This window comes from Nycticebus coucang, chromosome 10 (assembly GCF_027406575.1).
Source record: "Nycticebus coucang isolate mNycCou1 chromosome 10, mNycCou1.pri, whole genome shotgun sequence".
Taxonomy (NCBI): Eukaryota; Metazoa; Chordata; class Mammalia; order Primates; family Lorisidae; genus Nycticebus; species Nycticebus coucang.
In genome coordinates, this window is record NC_069789.1 from 23,331,784 (window position 1) to 23,348,149 (window position 16,366).

General features: G+C 36.9%; 1 protein-coding gene across 3 annotated transcripts in view; it reads left to right on the top strand.

The window, feature by feature from the left end:
• The window catches only part of RYR2 (ryanodine receptor 2), an 830,565-nt gene that overhangs the window by 565,724 nt on the left and 248,475 nt on the right, over positions 1–16,366 (top strand). For all 3 annotated transcript variants that reach the window (XM_053605591.1, XM_053605592.1, XM_053605593.1), the window contains exons 31-34: positions 129–289; positions 2,375–2,534; positions 9,523–9,609; positions 13,311–13,537. In XM_053605591.1, coding sequence (XP_053461566.1) covers positions 129–289; positions 2,375–2,534; positions 9,523–9,609; positions 13,311–13,537 — 635 coding nt within the window. The remainder of the gene's footprint in view (positions 1–128; positions 290–2,374; positions 2,535–9,522; positions 9,610–13,310; positions 13,538–16,366) is intronic.

Below are 16,366 nucleotides of genomic sequence, written 5' to 3' on the forward strand. Positions count from 1 at the left end.
ATTCATCCAAATAAGTTTTAAAACAATAAATATGTTATTCGGGTTATTCAAAGTCTCAGACAACAGTTAGCATTGTAAGTCAAGGTTTTGTTTTGTTTTGCTGACCTTTGTATTTGCTGTCTTGACAGTACTATTACTCAGTGAGAATCTTCCCTGGACAAGAACCCGCTAATGTCTGGGTGGGTTGGATTACATCAGATTTCCATCAGTATGATACAGGCTTTGACTTGGACAGAGTTCGTACAGTAACAGTTACTCTGGGAGATGAAAAAGGGAAAGTGCACGAAAGGTTGGTTTTCCTCAATTTTTTATAAAAGTGCCATCAGGAAAAAAAAAAGTAAACCTAGATAATCTTTTTTCTTGGATTTTGTGACCATGATATTTCTATTTATAGGAAAAATATAATCAAGCCATTAATGTCACTATCCTTTTTGTTCCCCGTACAAACCTGTAAAGAATCTAAATATATTAAAAGGAAAAACATTATACAATAAGTTAGTACATCTTTTGGAAGAGTAATCATATATTTATTCAGCTAATACAACTAACAACTTGGGTTAATAAATGCTTAGCCGGCTCGGCGCCTGTAGTTCAGCAGCTAGAGCGCCAGCCACATATAGCAGGGCTGGTGGGTTTGAACCCTACCCAGGCCTTCCAAAACAACAATGACAACTACAACAAAAAAATAGCTGGGTGTTGTGGCTGACTCCCACCTACTTGGGAGGCTGAGGCAGGAGAATTGCTTAAGCCCAGGAGTTTGAGGTTGCTGTGAGCTGTGATGCCACAGCACTCTACCCAGGGCAACATTGTGAGACGCTGTCTCAAACAACAACAACAACAGCAACAACAAAAACTTCTTAGCCTTTCTTTTAGGGATTTGAAATGGGTGAACGTGAGACGTTTAACTTATGATCTGATATGTATCTTGGGAACTAGCCATGTGGTGGGGAGAGAAACGTGAAGACAAGGTGGGCTGGTAGTTTAGACCAGGGGACACACTTGAACTCAGACTGAGGAGCAGTGGGTTCTTTCCTCAGCTTTGCCATTGACTCGCTGTGTGGCTTTGGGTAAGTCAGTTACACTTTCTGTGCCATCCTTTTTCATTTGTAAAACAAACCAAACTCAAACCAAACCTTCAAAAAAGTGAAGAAGGGTATCTTCCTTGCAGAGTGAGACAAGAGAAGATCTGACCATTTGCTTCTACCTTTGTGCCCATGCGTCCTCTCTGATCTGCTGTGACAGGTCTCAGAAAGAGTCCTTTATAACGTTGCTTTCCTTCTCTACCTGCACCATCTCTTTGGCGGCTGGGAAACTCCCTTTCCTGCCCTCAGGCTGTAACATGTGAAATGTAATTGAGTTAGCACTTGAGATGTGGACCTAGCAAAATTCTTGAATGAAAAGCACTTTACATTAGTAGGGGACTCACGACCACGTGTCTCTAGGAATGTTCTCTGGTGCACACTTAATATTTAGAGATGGCAACAATATAAGAAAAGAACTTAATATGGGGATGGGATAAGTGAAAGATGATTTTGTTATAGGAAATAGACAATAGGGAAAGGTTATTGAATCTTATGTTCATAGTGTGAAGAAATGCATCCTACACTTGATTATTCAGAAAGCAACTTTATCCCAGCCTTTGTGTTCTTTTCCTTCTGCTTGCTTGGCTTTGGATTTTTTAATAGTCTTGTTAATATTTTCACTGTGTAGCATCAGAGAAAAGGGATGGAGATGAAGTTCAAATTACTTTGTTATCATCAATGTTTCAGGAAAGATAACTAGATGGGGTTTGTTGTTAATCACTGAATTTGTATATATTCTAGTTAAGTCTTTCTCTCATAACAGATCAACAGGAATTGTCCATAAGGGGACAGAATTTCACCCAAATTTTAAATGTAGTGAATCACTCATGGCTCATGTAGAATTTGCCTAAGGACTTCGATAGTGTTTGGAAACAAATGCTTCTCATTTCAGAATAAGTGGTTTAAAAAAAAAAAAAAGCCTTGAGATGAAAATTTAAAAAATTGGATGAATTTTAAATAGTTAAATTTTTTTGAACCTCAGAAAAAGGTCCAGTTTGGTTTGAGTTTTTGGAGAGGAGGTGCAGGTCAGTCTTACTTGGTCCAAACTTGTTGACCTGTCTCCATTAGGTGTGAAATTTAGAGACGTGTAAGACCTGAAATAGAATGTCCACTGCAGTCAATGGAGTTTTTCTCAGAATCACAGAATTGGGTCCATTGTGCACCTCTCCCATTACAGCATGAGCTTGTTGCTTGCGCAGCATAATTTAGTTAGTTTGCAAGATATACATGCTTTCTTTTTTTATCTGTGGTTGTGCAAAGATTAAAAAAAAATGTTTTTTTTTGAAATTCAGCATCAAACGCAGCAACTGCTATATGGTATGTGCGGGTGAGAACATGAGCCCTGGGCAAGGACGCAATAATAATGGACTGGAGATTGGCTGTGTGGTGGATGCTGCCAGTGGGCTGCTCACATTCATTGCCAATGGCAAGGAACTGAGCACATACTACCAGGTACGTGGTCAGTGATGATGTCATACTTTCTTCCCATTAAAAGAAAACTCATTTTGTGAGATCTAAAAGCAAATTAGACACATGTATGTGTGGTCCTGGTCTGAGAAACAGCCCAACAGGCCCATCCCTGACAAGCCTGCCCCACAGCTGTCTTAACCTTTGCAACCAATCTGGAGGCCCTTCCTGTGGCAAAGTGACCACCACAAACTCCTGCATTCTAAGCCACCATAGCACTTTCAAACATAGCTGACATGGATTATAGCTGAAGAATCTGCACAGATGCTGCACTACTTCATTCAGTCAGATACCAACATATCCTACCCAGCCAACAGCCTTAGGACTTTTCTATGGGAAAAAAATAAATCCCTATGAAAGCTACTCTATAGAATTGAAATAGGTAACTGTTCTACCAGGTGAGCAGATATCAGCAAAGTAAGGAAACATGAATTATCCAAAGGAACACAGTAATTCTCTAGTAATATACCCCAAAGAAAAGGAAATTTACAAAATGCCTAAAAAAGACTTCAAAATAATTATCTGAAAGGAACTCATCAAGATACAAGAGGATATAAATAAATGATTCAACAAAATAAGGAAAATAATTCATAATCTGAATGAGAAAGAGATACCATTGATAAGAACCAAAGAGAAAGCTTGAAACTGAACAAGTGAGGAAAATAAAACATATAATTGAGAGCGCAATAAAACTAGTTCAAGTAGAAGAAAAAATTTCTGAATTTGAAGATAGGTCTTTAGAAATGAACTACTCAGAGGGAATAAAAATGTATGAAAAAGAATAAAGAAAACCTACAGGACTTATGGGAACCATGAGGCAATAGAGAAAGGCATAGAAAACATATTTAATGAAATAATAACTAAAATTTTTCCAAGTCTTGGGGAGAGACATGGATATTCAGATCCAGGAAGCTGAGAGGATCCCAATAGATTCTACCCCAGAAAAGTAGAAGGCAAATTGTAATCAAACTATCAAAAAATCAAGAACAAAGAGAATTTTAAAATCAGAAAGGGAATGGCATCAAGTCACATATACTGGAATCTCCATTAGATTATCAACAGATTTCTCACAGAAACCTTGAAAGACAGGAGAGAATTGGATGCTACTTCCAAACTTTTGAAAGAAAAGACAATTACCTGTCAGCCAAGAACATTATATCAAGCAAAGCTATCCTTCAGAAATGAAAAAGAAATAAAATTACTTCCCAGATAAGCAAAATATGAGTGAATTTATCACTATTAGACCTGACATACAAGGCAGTGCTATAATTAGAAATAAAAGGACAATTACTACTATCATGAAAACATCTGAAATTATAAAAATCAGCAGTAGAAGTAATTTTATAATCAAAGTAAGAATACTGTAGTGCTGCAATAGTGCCATGTAAATCTTTCAACCCCCTACTATGAAGATTAAAAGTCAAAATGGTCAAAATAACTGCAGTTGCATGTATTTGTTAAGGAATATGCAATATATAAAGCAACAAAAATATAAATTGAGGAGTAGGGCAAAAGTCTAGAGTATTTTTATGCAACCAAAGTTCAGATGTTATCCCCTTAAAATAGTCCTTTATAACAACAATGTTGTTAGTCCAATGATGAGCACAAAGAAAGAAATTGCAAAGGACAAACAAATGAGAAAAAAAAGGAATTAAAGCTTAGTACCACAGGAAGCCATCACACCATAAAGGAAGACAATAAGGGAAAAAAGAAATAAAGGATCTATAAGACAACCCGAAAATAATTTTTAAAATGGCAGGAATAATTTCATACTTGTCAATAAGAATCTTGAATGAAAATGGATTAGATTTCCCAATTACAATAGAGTGGCTACATGGATTATAAACAAGATTATAGCCTTCAAGAGACTCACTTTACCTGTAAGGACACATGTAGACTGAAAGCGAAGGGATTAAAAAAAGATACTCCATGCAGCAAGGATGACATGCAAATTCGTGAAGCATTCCATATTTTTGGTTCAAGTCAGATGATAAAGGAATGAAAGCAGCAAAAAAAAAAAAAAAAGACAAAAGATACTCCATGCAAACAGAAACCAAAAGTGAGCAAGAGTAGCTCTACTTATAGCAGATAAAATAGACTTTTAGTCAAAAACTGTAAAAAGAGACAAAGTTATTATGTAAGAATAAAGGGATCAATTCAGTAATATATATGATACAAAATATAGGGAAATAGCAATTATAAGCATATATGCACCCAACATTACAACACCTAAACATATAGAGAAAATATTACTATACACAAAGGGAGAGCTTTCAATACAATAATAGTAGGGGACTTTAACACTGCACTTTCAGCAATGCGTAGATAATCTAGATAAAAATTCAATAAAGAAATAGATTTAATCTGCACTGTAGACCAAACGGACCTAATAGACATGTTCTTCTCAAGTGCACATGGAAAATTCTCTAGGATACATAATATATTAGGTCACAGAATAAATCTTAACAAGTTTAAGATGATAAAGATCATATCAAGGCTCTTCTGTGACTATACCAGTATAAAACTAGAACTTAGTAATGGGAGGAACTGAGGAAACTTTAGAAATACCTAGGAATTTTAACAACATACTTGTGAATAATCAATGAGTTAACAAAGAAAAGAAAAAAAGAGAAATGTTTAAATTTCTTGAGAGAAATGAAAATGAACACACAACATAGCAAAACCTACGATATAGAAAAAAATCAGTTCTAAGAGGGAAGTTTATAATAATAATGCCTATATCAAAAAAGTAGAAATATCTTAAATAAACAACCTAACATTGCACCTCAAGGAACTACAAGTACAAGAACATACTAAACCCAAAATTAGTAGGAGGAAATAAATAACAAACATCAGAGCCAATATATAATAGAGACCAAAAATAATACAAAAGATCAATGAGATGACAATTAGGTTTTTTTTTTTTTTAAGATAAATCAACAAACCTTTAGCTAGACTAAGAAAAAAAGAGATAAAATCAAAGATGAAAAAGGAAACATTACAAGAGATAACACAAGAAATGTGAAGGATCTTGAGAACATATTATGAATAATTATATGCTATCAAATTGGATAACTTAGGAAAAATGGATAAATTTCTGGATATATATACCCTACCAAGATTTGCTTGTGAAGAAGTAGAAAATCTGAACAGATCAATAATAAGTAGTGAAATTGAATTAGTAATAAAAAGTGTCTATCAAAGAAAAGACTACCTGATGACTTCTATTAAATATTGAAAGAGCTAAAATTAATTCTTCTCACTATTCCAGAAAATTGAAGAAGAGGGAATATTTCCAAACTCACCTATGAGGCTAACATTACCCTAATGCCAAAACCAAAAAACAACACAACACAATAGAAAATTACAGGCCAGTATCTCTGATGAAAGTAGATGTAAAAGTCTTCAACAAATTACTAATGAACGAAATTCAATAGCATATGAAAAAAGATCATTCACTGTGATCAACTGGAGTTTATCCCAGGGATGCAAGAATGGTTTAACATATTCAAACCAATAAATGTTGTATATCATATTAACAGAAAGAAGTACAAATACCATATGATTATTTTAATAGATAAAAAAAATCATTTGACATAATTCAACATCTCTTCATGATAAAAATTCTCAACGAAATAGGTATTGAAGGTACATGTCTCAATCCCGTGAGGCCATGTATGACAAACCAATAGCTAGTATCATACTAAATGGGAAAAAGATGAATAGCATGTCCTCATAGATCTGAAACAAGACAAAGATGCCCATGTACACCATTTCTATTCACCATAGAACTAGAAGTCTTAGCCAGTGCAATTGAACAAGAAATAGATATAAAAGGCATTCAAATGTGGGAGATGAAATGATCTTACACAGAGAAAACCTTTAAATGTTCACTACAAACCTGTTATAACTAATAAACGAATTCAGGAAATTTGCTGGATACAAAACATACAAAAATTAAAAGCATTTCTATATACTGGTAGTGAACTCTCTGAAAAAGAAATCAAGAAAATAATTTCATTTGCAATAGCTACAAAACAATAAGATATCTAGGAATAAACTTAACCAAGGAGGTAAAATCTCTACACTTTAAAAACTATAAAACCTTGGTGAAAGAAATTAAAGAGGACACAAGTAAATGGAAAAATACTTCCTGTTCTTGGACTGGAAGAATTAATATTGTTAAAATATCCATACTATGTTATCTACGTCTTCAGTGTAATCCATCCCAAAATACCAAAGAAATTACTCATGGAAATGGAAAAGAAAACCTAAATTTATATAGAACCACAAAAGACCCTGAATAGACAAAAATCAACAAAACACATAAACCAAAAAATAAAAAAAATCTTAAGGCATCATACTACCTGATTTCAAAATATACTGCACAGCTATAACAGCTACATCAGCATGGTATTTTGGCATAAAAACAGATACATGGAATACTGGAACAGGGGAGAGAACGCAGAAACACACACACACTAAATAGCAATTGATATTCAACTGAGGTGCCAAGAACACTCATTCAGGAAGAAAAGTCTCCTCAATAAATGTTGCTGGCAGGACATTTGCGCTAGACTGTTTATCGAGCTCAATTTACAATCACCAAAATGTGGAAACAGCCTAAATGCCCACCAACCTAGGAATGGATTAACAAGCTGTGGTATATGTATACCATGGAATACTATTCAGCCATTAAAAAATGGAGACTTTACGTCTTTTGTATTAACCTGGATGGAAGTGAAACACGTTATTCTTAGTAAAGCATCACAAGAATGGAGAAGCAAGAATCCTATGTACTCAATTCTGATAGGAGGACGATTGATGACCTAATACACTGTGGGGGGCGGGAAAGGGGAGTGTAGGGAGAAAGGAGGGAGGAGACTGGGGGGTCATGGGGTGTGACACACCTCTTGGGGATGGGACACAATTATAAGAAGGACTTTACCTAACAAATGCAATCAGTGTAACCTGGTTCTTTGTATACTCAATGAATCCCCAACAATAAAAATAAATAAATAAATGGTGCAGGGGAAGTTGGTTATCCACATGCACAAGAATGAAGCTAGACCTTTATCTTTCCTCATATATAAAAATTAAGTCAAAATTGTTTAAAGATTTAGAGCTAATACCTGTAAGTATGAAACTACTAGAAGAAAATGTAGGGAAACGTTTCATGACATTTTATTGGGCAAGGATTTTGGGGGTAAGACCTCAAAAGCACAAGCAGAAATTGAACAGAAATAGACAAGTGGGATTACACCAGATTAAAAGCTGGTGGACAGCAAAGGAAACCAACAATAGTGTGAAGAAGCCGTGTACAGAGTGGGAGAAAATATTTTCAAACTGTAACATCTGACAAGGGGTTAATATTCAGAATATAGAAGGAACACAATAGCAATAGAAAAAGGAAAAAAATCTTCAAATAATCTGATTTAAAAATGGGTAAAAGACCTTAGTAGGCATTTCTCAATAGAAAACATACAAATGGGCATATTTTAAAAATGCTCAATATCATTAATCACCAACAAAGTACAAATCAGAACTACCATGAGATGCCATCTCATTTCAATCAGAATGGCAACTATCAAAAAGAAAAAAGATGGCAAGTGTTGATGAGGATCTAGAGAAAAGGGAACCATCACACATGATTGGTGGGAATGTAAATTAAAATAGCCACTAATGGATAACAGTATGGAGGTTCCCTCCAAAAAATATAATTGTCATATGATCCAGCATTTCCAACACTGAGTATTCATCCAAAGGAAATGATAACAGTATTTTTAAGAGATTTCTGCACTTTAAGAAAATGTGGTATAATATATACAATGGAATATCATTCAGCCATAAGGAAGAATGAAATCCTGTTGTTTGTGAAAACGTGGATGAACCTGAAGGATTCTATTGAGTAAAATAAGCCCCAGGCACAGAAGGATTTAATACCACATTTTATCACTCACGTGGAATCTAAAAAAACATGATCTCATAGAAGCAGTGATTGGAACATTGGTGCCAGAGACTGGGCTAGATAGGAGGAGTGGTGGAGTGGAGAGGGGTGGTCAGTGCGTATAGAGAGTTACAGTTAGGAAGCATAAGATCTGCACAGTTGGGGTGGCTGTAGTCAACAATAAGGTATTGTAGATCTCAGAATCCCTGTGGGAGAGAACTTTTTTCTGTTTGTTTCTTTTTTTAATGTATAAAATAATTTTTTTTATTACTAAATCATAGCTGTGTACATCAATGCGATCATGGGGCACCATACACTGGTTTTATAGACCGCTTGACACATTTTCATCACACTGGTTAACATAGCCTTCCTGGCCTTTTCCTAGTTATTGTGTTAAGACATCTATACTCTACATTTACTAAGTTTCTCAAGAATGGAAGAAAAAGTATCCAATGTACTCAGCCCTATATGAAATTAATTTATGGCTTTCATATGAAAGCTGTAACCCAGTTACAATCTAAGAATATGGGGAAGGGGGAGAGAGAGGGGAGGATGGGCCGAGGGAGGGTGATTGATGGGATTACACCTGCAGTGCATCTTACAAGAGAGGACTTTTTCTGTTCCCACCATAAAGGAATGATAAATATTGAAGTGATAAATATGCTAATTACCCATATTTGCTCATTTACATAATGTATTTGTATATCAAAACATATGACATTTTACCCCATAAATATGTACAATTATTATGTCAGCTAAAAAATAGTAAATTAGAAGTTAAAAGAAAATAGAAAGAGAAATAAGTTAATTACTTCTGTTGAATACTGACAGTGCGATAAACCCTACAGAGTAAACAGTGAAATCCTCCAAAAATATTCACATAATAATGAAATATTCTTCATGCTAGAAAGGACTATCTGGTCTCCTTCTGTGAAGTCTTACTTAGTTGTTACAAAGAAAATGAGTGCATTTCTTTTATTGTCTTCTTTCTTTATTAATATTATTAAATTCGTTTGTTTATTTAAGGTGGAGCCAAGTACAAAATTATTTCCTGCAGTTTTTGCACAAGCTACAAGTCCCAATGTTTTCCAGTTTGAGCTGGGAAGAATAAAGGTAACAGAAACTCATTCCTGATATTATATTTGTATTATTTTCCTATCAGAGCATAGCATTGACTTATTCTGAAATTAATTCAGTATTATTGCTGACATGAATTAATTCTTTAAAGAAAAGTTAGCTGTGTTTGAAAAACTCTTTCAGGTCACTAGAGTAACATAACTAATTAGAAAGAGCTAATCTTTGGTCATCCTACACATGTTATTCAACAAAACTAGGCCTATACAGAGCAAAATATGCTAAATTATGCATAGTGCAGGAATCATTAAACTCACAGGTGAGCTAATGCATGTACTTAAATACCTGAAGCCGTGCCACCCAGAATAGTGGGATGTATAGCGTACTCTGGAGACATTAATGGAAGAAACCAAGTTGAACAGTTCAGATCAGGTAAAGTTGAAAGAAGTTATGACACTGATTGCTCACTGTTAAATAGGATCTGTTGGCGGCCTATTTTCAGATGAGGTTCTTCTAGACAGAGGATGAGAAAAAGAAAAAGTATACAATAATGAAAGTGCTGCAGGTTAAATAGTTCACCTTACTTAACAAAGGAGGCTTTCCAGACTATGGCTGGAGATTAATATGGACAAAAGTTGGACCAAGTCAAAGTTGAAAAGCCTTGTGTCCCATGCTAAGAAGTTCACACGTCTTACATAGATGGGGGCGAGCCTGGAAATCTGAAGAAGGGTATTGAGTACCTACTGAAATTTGTAATGAATGAATGAAATTTGAGTGCGTTATGAAATACATAATGAAACAATGAAATTTGTTTTGGAAAAATATGTCAGTATTAATGTGGAAGTGGAAAAGGTTGAAAATAGGCAGTACCAATAGGAGTGTTGACAATTGGGTACTGTCTACATGGGAAATGGTGAGTGCTGTGAAAAGAAGAATAGAAAGTGGTAAATGTGAAATGTTTTCTAGAAGAAATTAATAGAATTTGATAATGATTAGATGAATGGGACTTTTTGATGAATCGGATTCAGGTACTCAAGTAGAGTAAAATCAGTGACTAACTTAAATCTTTTGGTTTGGACAACTTGAGAAAGCAAAGGTAAAAGAGTTTAGTGAAATGCTGGAAAAGAGATTGAATTTAATTTTGCTAATATAAAATTGAATTTCCAGGCATCCATCAGGGTCCACATAAGTAGACACTTTTAACCAGGCTGGCTCGGTGACCTTGAACCTGTTCCTTAAACTGTATGAGCTCAGTTTCTGCCTTTGTAAAATGGAATTCACAGTATCTGTTTTATGGAGTTGATAACAATTAAAAATCTCTGCCCTGTATATAGTATCTGCTCAGTAAATGTATATTCTATGGGTAATATATATGCATAATACATTTATACATAAATGTTATAAATATTATATATTTATCCATAAATAATACATAAATGTATATTTATATAGTATACAATTACATATGCATAATTTATGTGTATATATACACATAAACATACATAATGCATACATATATACACGTATATATACACAAATATGCTAAAAAATGAGAGCCAGGTTGTAGGTTAGGATTTTGGTCATGAAGAAATGAACTGTAATTCGTCTTTGAGAATGGCTGAAATATCCGAGGATACACAGGGAGGGTGAGCAGAGAAGGTGTGGGAGGAGAGATCCTGGTGTCGAGTAAGAAAGAGGAACTTACGGGAAAAGCTTAGGATGAAACTGTCAGGAGTGCAGGGACGTAAAAGAGACATCTTACCAGAATCCAGGTGAAGAGGGAGTGTTCCCAATAGGAGTGGCTAACATCAGATAACAGACACCACAGATAGACCCTGACAGCTTGGATTAAAGGAATCTCTGGCTTTTGTTAATGAGGAGGTTTTTGGCCACCTTGCCAGAAGAATTTCAGCAAAATGCTGGGAGAAGCCAAGATACAATGAATTCAAGCTTGGATGTGAGAGAAAGGAGGCAGCAAGATCAAATGACTATTTTTTTCCTTTCTGTAACATTTGACAAAAAGTGGTAGTTTCTCAGAACCCTGGCTGGTGCAGTCAGCGGTCTGGTGACATTTCCACTTAGGTGGAGAACAGATACCCCAAATGGAATGTGTCCCCACGGGACTTCAGAGCATCACTCTTCCCTACCCCTAAATGTCTTGATCCGCTGTCTTCCCCATGTCAGATAACAGCAAATCCGCTCAAGCAAAAAACTTGAATTTGGAGTCACCCTTGACGTCTCCCCTTCACGTTCCACGCCCCAGGTGCATCCTGTGTGAGATCCTGCACATTCTGAGTTGACACTGCTGCTGCCCCTCACCACGCTGGTCTCTGCCATCCTTTCTCATCTAGTCCTGAGTGGGTTTTCATTAATTCAACTATGCCCATGTGTTCATTGTACAACAATCTGAGTGATTCTCAAAGTCAGTTCAGATCATTCACCTGTTTCCCTGAGAGTAAAAATCAATATCTTATCGTGATCCTTGAGTCCTTGAAAAGTTCTGGCCCCCGTGACCTCTGTGGCTTCCTATCCTCTGACTGGCCCTCCCTTACTGCCCTAAGGCACACTAGCCCCCAGCTCCTCCCCGGACTTGCCAAGCAAACTTCTTCTGAAGCATTTTTGCACTGATGATCTTCTCTGCATGGAAATTTCTTTCCCCCAGTATGCACATGGTTTTTTTCCATTTGGTCTTTCTTTAAATGTGACCTTCTCAATGCATCCAGCCTGACCACCCTATTCATAATTGCTTTCCTGAATTCTGGTTTCCTCATTCTGGTTTTCTGCCCTCCCCTCCCTGCCCCATGACATCTCTTCAAACACACTATTTAATGTACTTACTGATTTTATTTATTTTATGTCTTCAACAAGAAGAATGGAAGCTGGATGAGGCAGGGTTTTGCTTGTTTTGTTTATCAACATTTTCAGTGCCTGAAACTTTTTAGCAAAGCAAACTTTTTTTAGCAAAGGGGAATAGGGAAGCAGTTTGAGGATGAGGCATTCTAGAGAATGGCCAAGATTCTATAGGAGAAGGAGAGATGGAAGGCAATAAAGAAATATGAAATAATGATTTCCATATGGTTCCAGAAGAGGTAGGCAAGAAGACAGCAGTTGTGTTAAAATTATAAATGAATGAATGAGCTTTGAGCAAAGTAGAAAAGAACCTCTCTTTCCCTGAGATCAGCTAGAAAAAATTAAGATTGGCTGAAGATGATATTGGAGGAGAAATAAATTATATTAGTTAATGCCTAAGTAATCCTGTTTTCTTATTTAGTAGTCAGAGTTATCTGTTGAGCTGGGTAGAGGAAGTGGTGACAGGAGGCAGATGATGAAAGGGCTGAGGGGATGTGACTTCTCATTCAGGAAGTTTGGTGCTGAAAGTCCCTAAATGCTAGCCAGGTTTCCCCAAGGGCCCGATCTGGTAGAGAGATGTGAAGAAGGCTTTCTGGTTATGCTCAGCTGCACCTGCGTTCTTGGTATGCCATAGAGTAAATGCAAAAGAGCCCTCCTAAAACCTGTATGTGTGCCCTGAGGTTTTAGGTATTTTTTCTGATAATATTTTTTCTGATTTATCCTTTCAGAAGCTTTTCGGCTCAACTTGTATTATTTCTTGCATTGACTTTGCTTGACTCCTAGCGTGTCTTACTTCCACCGTCCTCTTTCCCGTGCAGAACTCTAGTCATCGCTTTATGAGCCACGAGGGATGTTATAAACCCATTCTCTTTTGCTTCCCTGTCCCCTAGAATGTGATGCCTCTCTCGGCGGGATTATTCAAGAGCGAGCACAAGAACCCAGTGCCACAGTGCCCCCCGCGGCTGCACGTGCAGTTTCTGTCACACGTCCTGTGGAGCAGGATGCCCAACCAGTTTTTGAAGGTAGATGTGTCTCGGATAAGTGAACGCCAAGGCTGGCTGGTGCAGTGCTTGGACCCTCTGCAGTTCATGTCTCTTCATATCCCTGAGGAAAACAGGTCAGCCCCGTGCATCCGTGTACCTTTGACTGACAGGGACGCATGGAATTAGGTGACAGCCCAGGGCTTCCTGGTGGGACCAGGGGAAACAAAATGAAATTTTAAAAGATCTCTTTTCCAGAAAATACTTGTCAGGTGTAAAATAAATAAATAATTAAAAGATCTTGTTTCTTTTGGCCATGGAGTCATTATAATCTATATTCCACATTTAAATCTGTTACTCAATGTATCTGCTTTGTTATTGGAAAAGAAAATTATACTGCAGTTAGAGCATAATGTGCCAGTGTGTGGTTTTTCTGTTCATGCTTGTTTACTTATGATGATACCAGCAAATGAAAATTCAGACAAATACAACTGTAACTTGGTTCACAAGGTGTGGTAATGTATTAAAGATAAAATTGTGAGATAGGAGAGGTGGAGTCATAGGAATCATTGAGCTCAACCCTTCATTTTATACGTGATAAAGAGATAGTAATAAAAGAAAATTATGGGGCAACGCCTGTGCCTCATATACTGGGGGTGGCAAGTTCAAGCCCCACCCTAGCCAAAACTGCAAAGAAAAAAAAGAAAGAAAATTTGAAAACACCAGGTGTCTTGCAAAATAATTTATTTGCTTTCCAGGCAGTAATAGTGATAACAAAGAATGATAAATACTGAAAGGTCACATTGTTTCTGAGTCTCAGCTTTATCATGTGATAGCCAATTAAACCACAGGATTTCATATAAACAGCTTTATTATCAATAAGGAGCTAACTTTCTAAGTTTTGAATCAACATTTCCCTCTTAAAATATGATAAAAAACGTTCAGTCGAGAACTAAGTGAAAACAGAGCATGTAAACCATGTGAAGACAAATTTGTATGTTTTGGTTAAGTCATTAATAGTAAGATAATTACAAGCGCTATGTCCATTTTTACACTTTCAGATATGTTTGGCATTCTCATTTGATTTTAATGCCTTTAACATGGAACCCATCCTTTGGAAAAGTCTGTCAGTTCCTCAAAAAATGGCATGATAATGTTACCAGGGGACATAGCAATCTTACTCCTCATGTACTCTGGGGAGAAATGAAGACAGGTCCTCACAAAAATTACTGCAAGAATGTCCGAAGAACCATTGCTCACAATAGTTTAAAAGTGGAAACCACTCAGATGCCAGTCACTGATGAATAAGTAAATGAAATCTGATACATCCAGACAATATCATTTGGCAATAAAAGAGACAAAGTGCCGAGACAAGCCACAAGGTGAACGGTCCTTGAAAACATTATATTAAATGAAAGAAGAAAATCACAAAAGACTACACATTCAGCATTCCATATACATGGAAATTCCATAACAGACAAATCTTTAGAGACAGAAAATTAAAATCCAGGCCAGTGCAAGACTATCAGTGGTTGGATTAGTGGCTTCTTAGGGCTGGGAGTGGAATGAGGAGTGACTGGAAATGGGTGTGGGGTTTCCTTTTGGGGTGATGAAAGCGTCCTGAGCTTAGTTTAAGGGCGTGGTAGCACAGCTCTACTACTATACAAAAGCCATTGAATAATGCGTATCAACCCTACTAATATACAAAAGTCATTGAATAATACATATCAACCCTAGTAATATACAAAAGTCATTGAATAATACATATCAACCCTAGTAATATACAAAAATCATTGAATAATACATATCAACCCTACTACTATACAAAAGTCATTTGCCTATGAACTCTACTAATATACAAAGGTCATTGAATAATACATAACAAATAAGTACATTGTATAGTTGGAAATTACATCTCAATAAAGATGTTTTAAAACAAAAGAAATTCAATGAAAAAATCTGTCAGGCAAAATTCTTTTAATGCATTAAACATTTATTTACCTATTTTTACATGAAATAATTAGAACGTTATCTTTCATAATCCACTCAAGATGATTAGGTTTTATTTTGATTTTTATGCTTTTTTTTATGAAAAACTTATCAACATTTTTTATCTGATCATTTTTTTTAAAAAAAATATTGAACAACAAAAAGAAACTTAACTTTTGGGAAGAAATTTCTCTTAGAGAGATTAAAGATGGCGGCCGAGTAACAGCTTCACTGCAACTGGGAACAGCGAGTCTGGGGAGACAAGACTCCAGGCATCTCTGGCCGGTGGGATCTGCCTATAATCATCCCTTTGAGGATACAGGGAGCCAGCAAGGGACTTCTGGACCCCAAGAGGAGGACAAGAACAGTGGAAAACTGGCAAGTGGTTGCATGTGTCCGATCGACCTAATCACGCCAGCAACTGTAAGTACAAGCAGCAGTGAGACTGCAAACTGGAAAGGCCTTACCTGTGAACTGGTTCGGTGTTCTTGGACTTGGCACTCAGTTGAACTGCCTTGGGGAGAGCTTGAGCAGGAGTGTGGAGAACTTTGGGCATTGTCTGGGGCCCCAGACTGAGCCACTGAGCTGGGCGCAGGAAGCCATTGTGAAAGAACTGCCCCAGCAAGCTCCGCCCTCAGGGTCTCAGAGCAAGGATTGGGCGGGTCAAAGAAACCTACTGACTGAGCAGCCTAAAGGCAGGGACTGAGCTGCCTTATAGCCTTAATCCTTAGGGGCAGAGTGAGATGGTTTTGGCACACTGGAGCCTTGGGCTGTTGCCCTGGGTAGAGTGCCCGTGACGTCACAGCTCATAGCAACCTCAAACTCCTGGGCTTGGCACCGCCCAGACCTCCATGAGAGCTGTGCATCGACCCCCGACCAGTGACCCACACCCACCGGGCCTCCATATTCTCTGACCAGGAACTGCGGGAGCCACACAACCCTGCATCCTCCCTCCTTTGTCCTCCCAGCTTCCATAC